Here is a 19376-nt window from a genome sequence, read left to right on the forward strand (position 1 = left end):
TTTCTTCTTCTATTTTCTTTTCTCACTATTCACTATTTTTCTTTATTCTCTTTATTTTTCTTATGGCTTTTGTTAAAACTTTATTTAATAAAATTATATAAATATATAAAATATATATTATAAAACTATATATATATATACATATAGCCTATGCATGGGTTAATAAGTGAAACACACCACAAAACCAATCATATATAGTTGTGCTTTATGTGACAATTGCATTTGTTCTAATCCAAGAGATGCTCAACTAATGAAATTAAACCATGCATTCAGGAGACTGAACTATCCATCCAGCTAGATCAACAGACAAATCAATAGAGCCAGATCAATTATTTGGGAGGACCTATTAAAAGACAGACCACAAAAACAACACCACTGAACACCTCCAGCTCAGGACACTCAAATGTATTACTAATAAGCTACAACTCACACTGAACAATGACACTGCACTATCTCAGACACTTGTCATGACCTCCATACTTGCATACAGACAACCACCCAACCTGAAGATTCTCACAAGTAACAAGAAATAACAGGACAATGATACCGCCATGGGAATCAGGCAGCAACAAACCCAGATATCTACTTGCCCCACATTGACACCGACAACAACATGGGTCCCAACAGCATGCTACACGAAGCTAGAGGCAACTTCACATGCTCTTTCTCTAATGTGACCTGCCAACAATGCTATCCTAGCTTCTCCATGGACACAAATTTGACATCAGGGCAAAGTAATAACAGAACATTTTAGCCTTCCAGGATACTCCATTACAGATCTCAAAGTAACACTTCCAGTACAAAGTGCCTTTTCCAACACAATAGAGTGACAAGATAGCCTAAAACTCTTGATGAGAGCTCAACTATCTCACAAGGCCTGAAGAAAACAGAAATGGTTTTTAACCCATTACATTTATTAACTGCTAAGGTACTTGTAATCTGTCTCACATGAAACCTTCATCTGCATAACTACCCTGTGTTCCCTTCCATTTTCCCCTCAACTCATCATTTAAATTTATTTAAATATTTAAATCCTACATCAATTAAGCTACTCCATGCATCTGATGAAATGAGTGCAGCTCACAAAAGCCTTTATAATAAAAATGCTTAGTCTTAAGAGGTGTTACCAGAATCTTTTTGACAAGTGGAAACTATTACATCTCTTTTAATTGTGCCTGACTTTATTGTCACCAACTTTTGTCCTTCCATCTTAATGCCATATTATGTTACATCACATCACCTTCTTGTTTTTCTGGGCAAAATCACAGACTTTTTTATTAGGCAACATGTCCTAGTGAAATAAGTAGAACTTCCCTCTCAATAAAAACTCCCGCTGTTAGCATCCTATCATGTGTACTCTCCTGGTAAAAAAATATGTAGGACTGCAGCATAGGTTTCCCAAAGAAACATGTTTTTTAACTTCAAATATTTAAATACTTAATATTTTTCTACATGCACATCAGAATCAGAAATACAGGCTCCTCTATGAGATAAAAAACATAGGCCCAGCATATAGTTGGGATACAATCCAACATTTTACAACATGTTGCTGACTAGATCTCAGATCCTCCCCCAGCTCCCAAAAAAATCAAGAATTTTTTTTCCACTCAGAAACTCACATTTCCTCCCATTGCTGGGTCTGCAGTAATCATGCATTGGCATTCCTGCAATGAATTCGGTAAGGTCCAATTCGTTGAATAAGCCACTGTTATTCGCTCCACGTATTACGCTAAGCCATAACCCAGGACCGTCTTTTGGTTAACCAGCGGCAACTGGAGGAGACGCTGTAAAATGGGCAGCCCGCAGAAGTCATGTCTTGCACACGAGCACGGCAGCGTGGCTTGTCTTTTGCACCAGGTAGCGCTTGCCGAATTTCTAAAGAAAGTTTTCTATAAGCCGCCCCTGTGCAGCGCTGAGGATTTTGGGGTGGGATGGGAAGATGGTATTAAAAATATCTCCCAGAGGTAAAATAGGCAAAGGGTATTATTCCCGGTCCTTCTTCGATTTAGATTAAGAAGGGAAGGAATTCCTAACCCCACCGAGCGCCAGATAGGAGCATTTAAGGCGCCCCTGTTATCTTGAGGAAATCGGCTGACGTCTAGCTCCTTCTTGTAGTTACAAGGAATCACCGCTACTCACCAACTGATCAGAGCCGCTGCCGATGCGCTCCGGTTGCTTTCAGCTCTGGGACGGAGGGAAAAGGGTTTTTTTGGTATACGAAGTACATATTGATGGGAAAGGCGCGACGCTCGGCTCGTGCTCTCGGCGACTTGCCCTTTTTTTCCTCTTCCCAGCAGAGTTCCTGATGCAGCTCGTGTAGACGGAGATGTAACCCTTCTTGGTTAAAGGGCAGAACCGCCTCGTGTGGGCTAAGTCCTCCGACGCTCCGCACTGAGGACACGTGTATTTTCTCAAAATAGGGCACTGCACGCGGCCGGCCCCGTCCTTCAGCCGGTGCGAGGCGTAGACGGACCGCGACTCTCCGTTCTGCTTGCAGAAAGAGCAGCCCAGCTCATCCTGCCCCGGCGGGTCCAGGGCGGGCTCGCCCGCGGGCTGCCGCGGCGCGAGAAGCCGGCGCTGCGGCGGCTGCTCCGGCGGGAATTCCGCCCCCTGCAGCCCGGGCTCTTCTTCGGAAGAGGGGCTGCACCGGCTCATCCCTTCCACCAGCTTCGCCAGCTGGAAGTAATCCTTCCAGAGCTGGAAAGCGGCGGGACTCATCTCTGCCCACTGAGCATCCCTGTCCGGGCGCCCGTGGGTTTAAAGTCGGGAGACCCCTGGGCTTCCCCAGGAGGAGCCAATGGCCTTCTCAGAAGCAGCCGGTCGCCACCCCCACCATCGCTTGGAGCCTGAGAGTCTGATTTCGCGAAGATCCTTCAGCTTCCCGACCGAGAGTCTCAGCGCAAAATAACAGGAGAGGGAGGAGAGCAGGCGGGTTTTATAGGGCTTCAGCGACGGCTACAGGATGCTGGAAGATCCTGTAAGTCACTCGGGGAGGAAGGGCCTTGGTAGTAGAAGGGGTTCAAGGCCCGTAAGATGTTCTTTTTCAGATGTGTGTGAAAGGTGTGATTCATCCTTTGAAAACAAGTACTGTACCATCAGTTTAGCCCAGGAGGTGATTTAAAAAAAAAAAATCCTTCCATCTGAAGAACTGCTTGTTTTTAAAGTTCCTGTCCACTTTCTATTGGGATGGTATTTTAATGCTGCAGTGTTATTAATTGTGTTATACAGGCACACTCAGAGAGCAGGGTTATGTTTTTATTTTGTAGGCTCTCTAAAGATGGCTTTTATCCATTCTTAGAGCAGAAGTTTTTAAAAATAGAATACTTAATTTTTTTTACTAATTCATTCTCCATTGGCGTTGCAAGTGAAGATTTCCCAAATGAATACTGTCTTGCTAATCGCTATCATATTTGGGCTGCAAAAGTCCAGAGGAGCACTACTTAGCAGCAAAGAGTTTGTTTTCTGTATCTCATTATTTCCTCCCCTTTTTGAAGGGCAGCCGGCCTGATTTTACCCTCATGCCTGCTGCAAATTTATCTTTGCCACAACTATAACAGATAGTAATAGGAAAGCCACCATCATATTCTTGGGCTCAAGCCCGATATGAAAGGAAATACATTGTGGGCTGCTTGCAATATAGTCAAAAGTAACAATGTTGTATATTTCTGTATCTGACAGTAAGCAGAATCTAGTTATTTCTGACAAGGAAACATACTTTTTTTTGATAAATATACAGTTATATTTGTATGTATATACAGTCGCATGTAAATGTTTAGGCACTCCTGGTCAAACTGCAGTGAATCCTTAAGTGAACAGAAACCAACACAACCTCTGCATGGTATAAAGTTAAACATAACATTCCAGTTAATTCAGGGCTACTTTTTGTTTTTTTACTTTAAAGTTGTTTAACCCCCCCCCAAAGGTGATTGACTACAGCTGGACAAATAAATACTCTCATTCTTCTAACCTGCCTGGTTAGAGGAGGGCTGTTTTACTGTATATCTTATTTGTAAGGCTAGATGTTAGCTAGGTCTAGGCTTTTATTATTGTATAGCATAATTTTCATTAAGATTGTAAATATATAGCATGTATTGATTTTCTTCCTTTTATGTAATTTCAACTGCTGTTTAGTCCCTATTTGTTAATTTTCCAATAGGGGTACATTAGAAATAAAATCTTTGTTTGTTGTTTGTACTGTTTGTTTAGTTTTCCATGAACTCCTCTAAACAAATGTTTGGACATTTGGAAATGAACATAATTCATTCTTAGAAAGCAGGGAAAAGCCATTAAAAATTCCTAAATGCTTCCAGTTAATCATGCAAGAAAAGTTATCAAAAAATGTAAGTTATGTGTAACTATTGAGATCAAAGAAAAATCTGGAAGACCAAGAAAAATCTCTGCTAGAATTGCCCGGAAACAGAGTTCCCAGAAGGATTTTTTTTTTTCTGATTTTATTACAAAAATTATCATCCAAATTATGCAAAAGGAAACCTGAAATATTTTGGAAGAAAGCATTTTGGACTGATGAAACAAAATCGAACTGTTTGTCCACAAGCACGCAAGATACATTTGGAGAAAAAAGGGCGAAGCATTTCAAAAAATGAATATCTAGCCAGTTTTTAAACACAGGGTGGCTGCATTATGCTCTGGGGCTGTGTAATATTCAGTGGCACATGAAGGAAGAATGGATTCAACTAAACATCAACAAAGTTCATCTTTCCTGGAAGAGAATGTCCCACAGATAGTGAAGAAATGGAAGCTGAAAAGCAGTTGGATATTTCAGACAATGACCTGAAACATATCTCCAAATAACCATGGAGCACTTATAAGAAACAAGAAATAGATTTTGGAATAGCCTTCATAGTTCCCAATCTTGAATACTATTGCAAGTCCATGGGGAAGATATCAAACAAGCAGTACAACTATTTCTGAGCTAGAAGGGTTCTGTAAGAAAGGGTGGGGAAAAAATCCAAAAGCAAGAATAGACTTTTAGTTGACTCTAGGAAATGATTGGAGCAGCTTCGCTTGTGGTGATACCACCCAGTGTTCATAAGATTGACAGCTACTTCCTGGACAGGGAATAGACCAAGTCCTGTCTCAAGCAGGATCCTCCTGAGGCATGAACCTGAGCACACAGCCCAAGGAGATTTCCCCCAGCCTCTCCTCTTCTACAGAGGACAAGTCTTTTGTCTTCTGAAGTCCAAGACAAAAGCTATATACCAGAGCAGGAAGAGGAGCCTAGGTAATATTGCTTTTGAACAATTTTGAGATGGATTGTAATCTTCCAGAATCTTGAAAAATTCAGGAGGATTTGCTGTAATGATCCTTTGTCTCTAAGGTATAGGTGACATATCTAGCAAGGAAACTGATTAGACCTTTGATTTACTTAGATGTGTGTGTGCGCTAGTTAAAATCTTTACTATTTCTGGTTATTATGATCTCTGATCACGTATGTTCTTTATATATGCTCATAAATTGTGTTTCTTTGCAACTGGGGGGCTCATTATAGCAAAGTACTGTACCTCTAAATTAGGGACAAACCAATGTTATATTAATTTCTTGTTTATAGGTTTCTATGGGAAATTCTAAATTGATTTATCTCCAACTGCAGGAGTGGTACTGATTTCCGTAAGCACATTCCTCATACTACAAGTGGAATCATACAGTTTATTTCATTTTGATGATCTTTTTCTTTTGTGCTTCCCAGTGTCTACACTGTGAGTGGAGGTCCTATCTCTCTCGCATACCAAGTAAAAGAAGATGGGTCATGGCAGTAGTAACTACTAAAGATTGTACTCAGGCAGGAAGGCTGGACCAGGATGTGTAGAACCAGACGCGTTCTGAGAGAGCAGGATTCAGACCTTTCACCTTTCACGCTATGGACTCAGCCCTACCATTATACTGTTATTTCTGCCAAAGGAAGTTACAGTTACCAATTGGAAGGATGTCCAGACTTCTTCAGCTGGCACATTCATTGCTTTCCTATTTTGAATCTGGAACTAACTGCACCTAAATAGTCATCGTTATTTTTAACTTGTAAGCCACGTAGAGTCACCTATAGTGAGATGGGTGGCGTATAAATTTGATCAATCAATCAATCAATCAATCAATACAGTCGTACCTCGGGTTACGAATGCCTCTGGTAATGAACTTTTCGGGTTACGACCAGCTCCGGCCACAAAAATTTACCTCGGTTTGCGAACTCTGCCTTGGGGTACAAACAGGATACACGGCCATTTTCCCTCCCGTGACATGGTCCGTGGCCATTTTTCCGCCCCTGACACATGGTCCGTGGCCATTTTCTGCCCCTGACATGTGGTCGTAGGGAGGGGGACTCTCCCTCCAAGCAATAGCCGCCTCCCTGTCCTCCACACCAGAACGGATTAACGGTAATTACATTGAACCTTATAGGGAAATTTCCTTCAGGTTGCGACCAATTCGGGGTGCGACCAGAGTCACGGAATGAATTAAGTTTGTAAACCGAGGTTCCACTGTACAATTATGTAATCAAATTTGTAGAAAATTAGAGCCAGCTTGATGTAGTGGTTAAGGCACCCAACTAGAAACTGGAAGGCTGCCAGTTCTAGTCCTGCCTTAGGCATGAAGCCAGCTGAGTGACCTTGGGCCAGTCACTCTCTCTCAGCCCTGGGAAGGAGGGAAGAGTAAACCATTTCTGAAAAACCTTGCCAAGAAAACTGCAGGGACTTGTCCAGGCAGTTGCCAGGAGTCTACATTGATTTGAAGGCGAGTGGGGGGGGGAGAGAGAGAGGGAGAGAGCGCTTTGTATCATATAGAGATGACTGGACCAGGGATATCTAAATTTTTATATGCAACTGTATGGGGCTACAGCCAGATCAAATTAATTATGTTTAGTTTTCAGGGAAATAAGTGGATGATAAGATAGCCATGATTCTATATGCTTATCAGTAATGGGTTTGTAACAAGCTGCAATGATGTCATCATGTGACAAATTAGCGCATGGGCCATGACTTTGACAAAAGTCTTTCCTGTGACCAAAAATATAACTCAATAGACAGTAATTATGCACAGTTTAAAAAAAATCATATTTGGTAGGCACTCTATTTTATTGGCTTATGGCAGTGTTTCTCAGAGTGGAGTCATCAGAAAGCACCTTGGTTGCATGTCTTTCATGCAGGCTTATCCATTTGATGTCAAAGCCTGCAAACTGTAGACCAGTATGAAGCAGGAGTGTTCTTGCTTACTTCCCTTTCAAAGAGAATCCCATGCCAAGCTCTGACCGTCTGACCTGAAGCTTTTTCTGCAAAGGGGATTGCAGTATGACCCAGGGGGAGAGAGGGAGGCTGCAAGACTGCAGTGGGAGGGATATACAAGCACCAAGTGTGAGGCTGGAAGGGAAAGAAATGGGCTGTGACTCTATCAGTGCCCTGGATGGACCAGTCTTTCATAAGTTGCAGCGTTTGAAAAATGGTTTAAAAGCAACAAAGAAACACCTTTTCCTCCCCTCTTCCTTTTTTATTTTGGTGAATGGAAGTGGCTGTTCTCAAAATGAAACCTAGATTTCAGGAATTATACAAGGGGAATCAAGTTAATCTTTCCCATTTAAATATGGTTTTCAATTGTATCACTTTCCTTTTTTTTCCTTTCCAATTAGATGGTCTGATTTTATAAAGTTTTTAAACTGCTATCACTGTTTTATTAGATGTATAGATTAAAATGTAATTATGAACATTAAGTGGTATATTTATTTCTTGTGTAACTAATGAAATCATTCGTTTGATTCAAGGGTGGGTCTCACATATAGTTTTATCATCCTAGGAGATCATGGGATTGCAGTATTTTGAGAAGCTCTGGCCTGTGGGTTCTTCCCATGGGAATTCAGTATCTTTCAGTAACTGTCCTAGAGTCAGACAGAATTAGACGGAAACCACCTGCTTCTCCTCTCCAACTTCACATAGATTCTGCTAAATGAATGGGATTTATATATTTGTTACAATTTGGCTGTTGTGATCACAGGATTCTATAAATCCATCATCACTTGTATCACCAAAGCCCCATTCCTGGTGACAGTAGCTAACAGAAGATGCCTTTGTGAATACAGGATCTGCAAAAAAATGCAGATTAAAAGGTAGCAGTTCTTTATATTATTTTCCCTCTAATAGAGGAGATGCAATGAAATGTGGAGGGGGGAGGAAAAGAGAACTGGATTTCGGTATCGATTCCAACAGCAATCATCTGAGTAAAGGGGGAAAAAATGTGCCTTGTCTGTTGTGGCACCTGCCCTACGTTATAGCCTCCCCCTGGGATCCAGAAGTCAGTGAAGACCTTTTCCTCTGAGCCCTGAGCCAGAATGGTAGACGAGCCCAATCTAGGTGTGGTGTGTGACTGAGTTTTACAGTTGTCGTACTATTATAATTTTAATGTTGTATTTTATTTGAGTAATAGAGGCTTTATTATATATATTTTTGTTTTCTGTTGCTAACCTCCCAGAGTTCACATGTAAGATAGGTGGCCAGATAAAATTTCTCAATAAATAAACACATTTTGTTAAATAAAATACATTTGGTATTGCCATTAGGACTGATAGAAATGCCACCCCCCAAAAAGTGAGCTTTTGTCTTCTAGCAGATGACCCCCAAAAATGCTGCTGATTTCTTAAAAGTTCCCTGTTTGGCAAAATGTTGAAGGATAGGCAAAATACAATGTACTGTCACTACCTGCCTAGTATTTTTAAAATATAAATGGAACTATATTGCATTTCACTAGTCCTTGGGACATACAGAATAATTTAAGTGAACAGCCTTTCCCCAAGGTGGTATTTTCCATAACTGTTGGACTTCAGCTTCTATACTACCTGTCCCAGGGCTAAGGAAACTCTGACCTATCCTTTTTCTTTCATTTATTTTTTGCCCTGTGTAAATATATTTGCAGTATATTAATACAGAAGTGGTCTCTTATCCCAAACTGATGTCCTTCAGATGTATTAGATTTTCATTTTCATCATTCCAGCCAACACATTTCAAGGGCACCAGCTTGGATAAGACCACACTGAATCTTATGCCTCAGTACATTTCCAAAACAAGAAATGAAGTTCCTTTATCAAAGGAAAAGAACAATAGAATAATTTTTGAAGAACCAACTAAAATATCATGTCAATGCGTTAGGAGTTCTTTCAGACTCCTTTAGTCTATTACAAAAAATAGGTATGAAAGGTAGGTAAGGAAAGAAAATCTGGACATGATGGAAAATCCTAAAATTAAATACTACATGCCAAACGTGAGCTTAGATAAACTAACTCCCAGAAGAAAGAAAGAAAGAAAGAAAGAAAGAAAGAAAGAAAGAAAGAAAGAAAGAAAGAAAGAAAGAAAGAAAGAGAGGGAGGGAGGGAGGGAGGGAGGGGGAGACAGAGAGAGAGAGAGAGAGAGAGAGAGATAAGGTGAGGCTATGATGGGTGGAAACAGCAAGAGTTGGGGCAGGGGGAAGGTAATGCTTCCTGCAGTCCATTTTCCTCTTGATACTGACATCAACAAGACTGTCCCACCACCTTTTTTGTGGTGTGTTGTTCTTAATATTCAACCTGAGGAAGAGTGCTAAAAATGTGTATCTTGTTTTGTAACCTATGGCTTGGTTGGAATACAGACAAGGCTCATACAACTGATTCCAGGCAAATTCCATATACAAACTTGATCAGGCAGATCTAAAAAGATTTCAGAGATGTTCAAAGTGAAGCAGCTACCATCAAATTTGATCAAATCTACATCTGAATATTTCCAAATGTTTATTAATTTGAACAGATACGCACTCACACACACATACACGTTGTCAAATAGGGAGGGGTTTAAGCCCGAAATATGAAACAAATCTCAAAACGTCATGCAGGAAATAATTTCTCTCAAAGCAACCCATATGAAGCCTATCCAGGGAAGATAATGTTGATGCTTTGTGACTTACAACTTCTAATCACAAGGAATATTTTTTACCAGAAGATACCAAAGCTTGTTAGGAACTGAGGAACATTTCAGGAAAGGCAAGCTTGCGCAACAGAAGGTGGCTGCATTTGAACCAAAATGGACCCAGGCTGCTGGTGCACAACTTGAAAAAGGTAGCAGAGCAGTTTTCAAACTGAGTTCTGCCCACAAATGTAAATTAGATTTAAGGATAGTCTCTCAGTAACCTGATAAAAATACTGAAGGTGATCTTGAGATGTTGAAATTTGGAAGGTATGCCGAAGAAAAGTGCTTGTAATACCAGGCTACTTCTGTTCTTCTGCTACCATCGACTAACCAGTCCCCTCATGTTCAGTCTGTGACAAAGAAACCCAATTTCTAGCTACCCTAAATAATGAGGCCCAGGAACCTTCAGGTGTCTGTTGCTTTCCCTTTGCCCTTTTAAATGTGCTACCCAAAGTGTCCCACTGAAGGCTGAGCCAAGACCCACTCTTTCCTAGAAAAAGAAAAAGAAAAACCCAACCACTATTTCTCAGGAAACAGCCCATGCCAACCAGATAATGCCCCTGGACCAACCAACGAGGTGGGGAGGAAGCCCCAGACTTGATTCTGAGTACTGTAGTGACCACGGGCTGCTCATTGCTTAGGTGTAACTGTTGTGGAACCAAAAGGAAACAGGGATTGTAATGCTATGACATTTAGCACAGGAAACTGCAGCAGGATCCAACGCAAATTCCAAAAGATTGTGGAAACCTAGAAGTTCTGATAAGGGAATTGGTGGAACAAAAGCTCTGATAAGGGAATTGGTAGAACAGAGACTGAAAGGAAAAGTCAAGAGGGTCAAATCTCTTCATAGTGCCTGGAAAACCCCAACCACTGAATCGCAACTTAGAATGGATGCCACAGGGTAAGAACGGGTCAACCCAGTTCAGGAAGAGGCCAGTACTGGTGTCCAGGAAGCTGTACAACTTCATAAGACATCCTTCAGGAAATGGAAAGCCTGCCTTAAGAGAAGAACAAAAAGGAGCACAAAATCAGTGTAAGCTTAGTAAGGAATGCCCCCCCCCCCGCAAAAAAACAGAGCATGACAAAAGGGAGAAAGATAAGAACTTCTTGAAAGCTATTCAGAACAGAAAAAGAGTGAAGGAAGTGATTGGACTCTCAGACAGCAAAGGAGGATATGAAGGTGGCAGAGAAACTGGATGAATTCTTTATTTATATTTTTATTTATATTTCAAATTTGTCACCGCCCATCTCACTGTGAGGTGACTGCGTGGTTCACAGTAAAAATAGAATAAATATTGATTACAATAGATAAATATTAATTAAATAATTACAATATGTTCTTTGCATCCATCTTGGTTGTTTGTTTGCTTATTAGACTTAAATGGCTACAGAAGATATAGGACAGATATTTGAACTTATATTTACTTTTTCCAGGAGGGAATCAGAACAACTAAAGCAAACTGAAGTAACAAGAGAAGCTATCCTAGAACATCTTGAGAGTCTGCATAGTAACAAAAAATCAGGACTCTGATAGCACTTTTTCCCAGAGGCATCTGATGAAGTGAGCTTACGCCTTTTAATAACATTTGTTAGTTGGAAAAGGCACTGCCCTTCCTTATTTTTTTGCCTCTACAACAGCTCTCCTCTTAAAATGTCTACATAGTAACAAAGAGCTCAAATGTGAAATGGCTAATTTCCCAGTAATAAAACTATGTAATTTGCCACTCAAATCAGACTCAGGGTCAAATAACTAACCAAGTAGCACCAATTTTTAAAAAGGGAAGCTGGAGAGATGTAGGAAATTATAGGCCAATCAACTTAACATCTGCCCCAGGCAAATTTTAAGAAATCATCATCATCATCATCATCATCACACAGAAGAACAAACTTTGCTAGAGCAAAATCAGCATGGAGGGGTTTTTTTTTAGAGTTTCAACAGACAAATGAATGGAGATGACCCTGTCATTCTATACTTGGATTTGTTTTTTAAAGTTCCTCACGAAAGACCTTTGGGTAAACCTAGCAGCTGTGGGATACGGGATCTGTCCTCTTAGACATCGGTAACCAGACAAAGAGTAGAAATAAATGGGCAGTTTTCTCAATGGGGAAAAGTAAGAGGTGGAGTTCCTCAAGGACCTCTATCAGGACCAATGGGTTTTACTGAGGACAGGTATATCATGAGTGATTGGTCTCTAAGACCATTTTTACATTCTTCCTACATTCTCTTTCTGAGGAAATGGGACCTTGAAGATGCACTGGTTGAAGCTCCAGTACTTCCCATCTCTTGGAAGTGGGGTATGCATGCAGAACAAGATCTAACCCCATGGAAGCAAATCTCCCACCAGGCCATCTGTATGAGAGATTGAATTATTAAGGAAAAAAGGAATCCTTGGCCTTGAATCCTTTTGAATTTTTGTGACTCTCACACATCCTCTTCAGTGATGTACAGTGGTACCTCGGGTCACGAACGCTTCTGTTCATGAACAATTCGGGTCATGAACAGCACCGTTCTCAAAATTTTGCCTCCATCCGCGAACTCCACATCGGGTGACAAACAGGATCCGTGGCCATTTTCCCTCCTGTGACACGTGGTCGTGGCTTCCTGTAGGGAGGGGGACTCTCCCTCCAAGCAATAACGGCCTCCCCACCCGCCTTCCTGTCCTCCACGCCAGAAGTCGCCTCGAGCAAGGTTAGTGTTCTCTCTCTTCGTACTGCACTGTACTGTACTTTGTTTCATATTTTTGTGGTTTAAAAAAAAATACATATGGTTCAGAATGGATTAACCATAATTACATTGAACCTCATGGGAAAATTTGATTCAGGTCGTGACCAAAATTGGTTGGCGACCAAATTTGTAGGGGTCAGAACAGATTAACCGTATTTACATTGAACCTTATAGGAAAATTTGATTCGGGTTGCGACCAATTTGGAACGAATTAAGTTCATGACCCGAGGTACCACTGTACCTCAAAATACAAGGCACATACTCAACACTTTAATTTAATTAGGTATACATTGTATCTTTTTGCAAATGAAGGTGAAGGCTAGTGAGCTAGTGTCTTGGTCCCAATTCCCTTATACTTCAAGGCCAGAATAGGTATGGATAGAGTGTCCATACCTACTTTATGGCAAACCCAGTGGATCTCATTCAGCCTCATTCTTCAAGAAACAATCCAAGATATTTCCTTTACTCCTTACACAAGCAGCAGAGGCGTAGCTGGAGCTCTCTGAGCCCCACAGCAAACCTCTCAGCTGGGCTATAAAATCTGGACCATTAGTTGGCTGCACGTTAGCGCTCTAAAGCAGCACTTTAGCTCTTGTTGGGGCTCTGCACTTGCTAGTTTGTGGTTTTCCAGATTTTTGCAGGCCAAATATGGTAGCCCTACTCCACATAATCAGGTTCATTGAAGTGCAGGTCTGCAGAACAGTGCATGGAATGCACAGGGGAGTGCAGTATGCCCCCCCCCGTGCCTTCTGTTCCCCTGCCTTCCCTATATTTAGGACATTGACTAGGAAGGAAAAGCTGTTTCATTCTAGATTTTGGGCTACAATTTCCATCACCCCTCACAATTGACTATGTTGTTAAGGTTCATGGGACTTGAAATTTAGCAACAGCAAGATGGTCACTTGCTCCCCCTCTTTGTCACTTGTAGCAGACTGTGAAAAGGACCTTGCTGCTCTGTAATCCTGATGGATCTGCTGGCCCAGTGTCTTTTCCAGCCACAGTTGCATTCACTGATCAGTGAGCTTCTCCTCCAGCATAACAACCCACCGACAGAATGAATGTTGATTGTGACTTTGTAGGTTTTGGAGACTCTGCCCAGTAAGTAGAAGATTCTTTCAGCAGTGGTTTCACAGAGAAAATTTAACCTCCCCAGCAAAGTGGGGGTGGGGAAAAGAGTTAAGCAAGATACAGGCTTGCTGATCTACAACCAAGATAAGCTTTTAAATCGCCCAGGGAAAAGAGCAGCCACAGGTCCTCTTCTATCCTCCTGTTAACTGCCATCCTCTTTATCTCCAGATTGCGAGCCCTGCTCACAGCAGAACCAGGAGGACCAGAAGAAGAGTTGGGAAGAGCTATGGAGGGCTTGGCTCATAAAACAAATGTCCCTCTGTCTGGACTGGAAGGGGGCAAAACAAGCAACTTTGGAAAAGTCTGGGTCAGAAGAGTGACGCGCTGATGGGAGCAAGCCACCAATTTACTCAACCAGTGTGGTGGTCCTTCAATGGAGCAGCTTTACTTCCAGCGTCTGCAAAGGCCGCAGGGTACACTCAACAGTCGATGGTTTAATCCCACTGACAAAACTCACCGACAGCGTTGAATGTTCCCTGAGAACTTTTGTCAGTTGTGAAGAGAGAGAGAGAGAAGCAGGTTGTTTAGCATTCTCCCACACTGTCCCAAAAATCTTGGTGCCCTGCCCTCAATATCTTTTGGACTGCAATACCATCATCTGTAGCCATGGGACAATGGGAGTTGCAACTCAACCCACTGGATGGTGTCACAGATTTTACAGGAAGTTGGAATGCTCTCTTAGCACCAGTACCCCATCTGTAAAACAAAAGAACTACCTTTTATCCTTCTTGAAAAGTTGTAGTACCTCCAATCTGTAAATATTTTATCTTGTTTCATTTTTGGACAGAGGTTATCTGATTTGCACAGCTATAAGGGAGATAAAGCAACACAAATACAGTACACACACCTTCTAAAACTGATCAGCTTAATACAACAAGGAAGTCCAGTAATAGTGAACAGCTTCACCCGTTGAATTTCTGTCTGTTACATAGCAACAAACATAAGGTGGAGTCAAATCAGAGCAGTCGCCAGTAAAAAAAATAATAATAGAGTTTCTTTGTATGTGGCTTTTGTGCCAAGCAAGCTGCTCGGTATAATCAGAAAAGCTGAAGCAGCATCTGCTGTTTCTGCTGAGGAACAGCTGATCATCAGCTTGTTCCCAAATGTGCCTCCTTCCAGCTAACAGTCACTGGCTGGTGCATGGATGGGTAATGCACTAATGGTGATACTAACGTTTGCCTGGATTGATCTGATTAGGAACCGCTGCATCATTCTCAGAGTATCTTGGTTGTGCCCAGTGGTTCTGCCTAGCAGTTGGTCTTCTATTGCCCCCCCCCCTTTTGAAGCTCCTGTAATGCAAGGGAGACAGTGCATAACACAGAATGGAGTGAACAGCTATGAAACTCATCAGCCGTCTTTTTCTCAGTGAGGGTTACCAGAGCTGGACAGTAAAAATCTGGATGACCAACAGATGGCTGCAGAGAGGTACAGACTCTTATTCTGCACTACCATCTGGATTTGTGCAGCTCAGATCTGGTAACCGTACTTAACCTGGTCAACCACATGGGATCACTGTGAAGGCAAAGAAGGACAAGCCCATAAAAAAAACAGGTGGTAAGAAGAAGACAACTCTTCCACAGGATGTGAGAAACACTGTGAAAGAAGCCAGGACATTGCAATACTCAAGGGGAAATGGGTGCCTCTGGGCTCCTGTTGCATTCTTCTCACCCCTTGGCCCAAAACCAGGGACAGAGGAGCTCAGCAAACAGCTGCGTTGTCTCCTATCAACAACTACCATCTGAAGATTATGTTCCTTTCCCCCATGAATGCGCATTTCAATGAAAAAGCAAGCTTTCTTCCATCACCTTCTTGACACAACATCCAGCCACGTTGCTGCTTGTAACTAATTGGCAGGTGGGAACTGCAGGCAGATCAGCAAGCCCAAACTTGCATTTCTTGGGCCTTCTAATCAGCAGAAGGATCTTCCCGCTCTCCTTGGAAGCTAGTCAATGATTAAGCAACCCCTCTGCCTTTCCTGTGTCATCTTAGCTGGCAGCTCCAAGAAGGACAGCAATCAAAGGCAAAGGAGGGGAAGCTCTTGAAACAGCTATTTAACAAGCCTGCCTCCTCCTGGCAGTCTAATTATTCTTTGCTGAAGCAAGGAAACCCCGCCTAAAGCCTAATAGCAGTCATAACAATAACAATAGTAATAACAATAAGATTAATACATTGCTAATTAGCATCTATAGACAGTGTTTTCAAAGAGCATAAAGCTAGCATAAGATTTGGGGGGATGTTTAATGTTGGGGGGATTCTTTTCACTGAGTAGAGGAGATCTTTCTCAGTCAGTTTGCTCAAAATGTTACCATTTGTAGAAACTTGCTTTTGATCCCTATTGTCGCATACTGGAACGCTTCACATTCTGCAACACAATTTTCTTTAATCTCTATAATGGGCACCATTTTATCTCCCCTTTTCTTATTTGGCAGTCTACCTTTTCTTTCTCATTAAATCCCTTTCCTGCAATACGGTTCTAAATAAATGTTAGCAAAATCAGGCTCAACTAAAAGTTATTTAAAAAAAAAAAAGAATACTATAAGGTAGTTGCCACTAGCTTAGAGGTTTGTTCTTTTCAGATTAAAAATGTCCAGTCTATGCTTCCAATCCAAAACAAATATAGAATGCTTTAGTTCAGCTGTTTGAGCAAATTTAGAGGATACCCATGAGAAGGAGGAGCCCAGACAATCACTCTAGCACTGCCCCATCATTATCCGCTGTGTCTTCCATGTGTAGAGGACATTCTGCTTCACTCCAGGAGGCCCTCTGCACAATTGCAGAAGCCTGCGAGATCATGCTTCCAACTGCACATTGTTCCTCTTCACACCAGCAGGGGGAGCCCTAGGCCATTCACCACTTTCTGGACTCAAGGCTGTGGAAGCTCCCTGGGGGGGCTGTGGGCCAGTCTCTCTTTCACAACTCTACTGTCTCAGGGGGTTCCTGTGGTAGGGTTAAAATGAAGGGTGATCCCCACCTAAGCCTCCTTAATCTCCTCAGGGGAAAGGACGGATATAAAGCTAATGAATAAAAAGAAACTACCAAACATACAGCAGCCCCAGCCACCATGCTTAATGCGGAGGGAAGCTGGAGTTGTAGGATAATGAGAATGAGAAAGAAGGCCTGAGCTAGCTTGGTAATCCCTCCATACATGATGACTACCTGAAGAGAGGGTACGAGTTTTCTCTTGTTTCCTGGGTGGTAGTAGGCAATTGCTGGTGTTAGGGCTTGGCACCATTTAAATAACTGATAAGGGACCTTTGGTTTCATTTCTGAAGTGGCATTCTCAAGTTACCTCCATCACTTCATTACTTCCACCTCCCCTCCAATCTGGTTTAGGAGGAACACAAAGAAAAGTCCAAATTAGGGATCTAAAATGTCACAATAATTACCATTTTCCAATTACCCATACAATTTACAAAATATATAACTTTTTGAACAAAAAAAATGAAAATCCCCATTAAGGTTTAAACTAAGGATATCTGGTTTACTTATTCACATTTCACTCTTTGCCTTCTCCTATTTTATTCTTTTTACGTGTTTTTTATTTCTTCTTGCCTTTATTCTTTCTTTAAAATGCTGAATAATGGTAGATAAATACTGTACATAAATAGTCCAAATGAAAAAAGGCATGCCTTTACTAGTGCACTAAGTCAATTGTTATTCTAGACACAGTAATGATTTTCTAGTTGTTACCCTTGAACGGCAACATTTAATAGCTCAGTGGCCTTGGTGATGTGAGCAGTAGGGTGAAAGGGGCTGGGAAAATACACAAATAGGGCAAAAATAAGTAGCCTAAAAGGAGAGTTTGTGGCAAGAGGGGGACATTGTACCCCATTATGATGGGGTACAAAGAATCCTGCATGGAAGATGATTAGGGCTGACTCCCAAATTCTCACCAGCACTATGTTACCTGTGCTAATATATTAAAAATCTATTAATCAGGGATTGGGGTAGAAAACATTTAATATGTAAATAATAATTACAACAGTTCCTGCAGACACATCTCCTACTACACAGATGTGCATGTTTTTTGTTTTCTGTTTTGGCTGATGTGACTCATCCTTAATACTCTAGTTCAAGAAAGTCTTCAGCTATTGAGTTCCTTTTTGACATGTGGCTCTTAAAGGATTCAGGAGCTCCGCGGATTGTGGTGGGGCAGGAGGTGATGGCCAACCTGCATGGATTTGGGTGTCTTACATGGAATCACTGTGAAAACTTTTAAATCATGGCAGTCATACTGGGAGAAAACTGTGGCTTACACAGCCTACTTGGGCTTTCCCAGAGCACCTGCCTGAATGTTGTTGGAAATACCACAGGACACACAAATATATAAAACAAAACAGGATTGAAACACTAATATCCCCAGTGGGGAAAACTCACCTTTAATTATCCTGGGATAATCACTATAGACTCACTCCAGCTTCTGTTATGACACTGATCAGGATATAAAAGGATGTGAAAAAGTGTTAACATGGTTTTGGCCAACTTCCTTCAACCTATTTAAGTGAATTAATCTATTGACAAAGGAAAAACTGTTACTACTGGATTCACATTTCCATGCTGTGAATCTACGCTACAAATTTAACAAAGTCTCTGAACTGCAAAACGTGAGTTGTCATTTTTAAAAATACATCCTGCAGGTAGAAAGCTAATTTAGAGAGTTAGTTAAGAAAACCAAGAATCCTGTTCCACTTCTAGCAAGCAAGAGTCCCCTACCCAATTATACAAGGGATCTTTCCCTACCATTTAAAGCATTCCACGCCAGATCTTTACAGCAGTGTGAAATTAGTTGTGGACCTCTCCCATCAGCATAATCTGGGAACCAAGTTAACTGATTACTAACTTCACTGTGGGGTATATAAAACTATAGCTAATCTTGTTTATTCTTTTGAAACATTGGAAGGAAAGCTTTTTCACCCTTCCTCTGATCTCCCACTGGTGAGAATTCTCATAGTTAACATTTAATAAGCTATGTCTTCTGTGAAGATGATTGCAGCCAATTGTATCTGCGTTTTGACGGGTGAGGGAGTGGTAATGCTGGTGCTATGGAACTGATTTCCTTGCTCATGAATTCTCAAGAGAAATATGTTGTTTCAATATTTTGACTGGCACTGCCAAACTAGGGTACTGTTCCTGCTAATTCTATGGTCTTTTTCTGACTAGACGAGAAGGAATCAGTCTTCCCGATCCTTTAAGGCCAGCTAGTAATTGGTCTTCCTACCAGATGCAAGAAGAATGCAAAACATCCAGGCAGAGAGAGAAGTTAGCAAACAGCCGGGCTGCTTCCACAGCCTTCCTTTGCGATTCCACTGATGCTTGGCTTCAAGCTTGTCATGCCAACTCAGTGGATGCTTTGCATGTAAGAGACAGCTGATCAGGAAGACCCAGAAGAACTATCTGCAAAGAGAAACAGAGGGCAAGTTTAATCCACAATAATGACCATTTAAAATGATAATGGTATCATTTATATACTGTAACTTGTTGAATACAAAAGATAAGTCACTTCCATGAGCAATGCTACAACAGAACCAGGTATCTAAGGGATGGAGGGACACTCCTATACTGAAGATCTTCAGGCAGAGCTGGACAGCCAT

The 19376-nt window shown here is 41.5% G+C and overlaps 1 protein-coding gene and 1 long non-coding RNA gene across 2 annotated transcripts in view; both read right to left on the reverse strand.

Annotated features, from left to right (window-relative positions):
• Positions 1-1912: 1912 nt before the first annotated feature.
• NANOS3 (nanos C2HC-type zinc finger 3) lies at positions 1913-3983 on the reverse strand. Its single transcript, XM_088138504.1, has one exon. It carries the CDS (start codon positions 2716-2718, stop codon positions 2179-2181), a length of 540 nt encoding a protein of 179 aa, XP_087994630.1. The 5' UTR covers positions 2719-3983; the 3' UTR covers positions 1913-2178.
• A 5531-nt stretch (positions 3984-9514) lies between these two features.
• The window catches only part of LOC148216243 (uncharacterized), a 41961-nt gene continuing 32099 nt past the window's right edge, over positions 9515-19376 (reverse strand). Inside the window, exons 2-4 of the long non-coding RNA XR_015795606.1 lie at positions 19004-19179; positions 18163-18216; positions 9515-10930 (exon numbers count right to left, since the gene is read on the reverse strand). This is a non-coding gene — a long non-coding RNA (uncharacterized LOC148216243). The remainder of the gene's footprint in view (positions 10931-18162; positions 18217-19003; positions 19180-19376) is intronic.

This window comes from Python bivittatus, unplaced genomic scaffold (genome assembly GCF_059951505.1).
Source record: "Python bivittatus isolate LINGU-HERP-01145 unplaced genomic scaffold, Pbiv_v1 ctg000220_np1212, whole genome shotgun sequence".
In the NCBI taxonomy this organism is placed as follows: Eukaryota; Metazoa; Chordata; class Lepidosauria; order Squamata; family Pythonidae; genus Python; species Python bivittatus.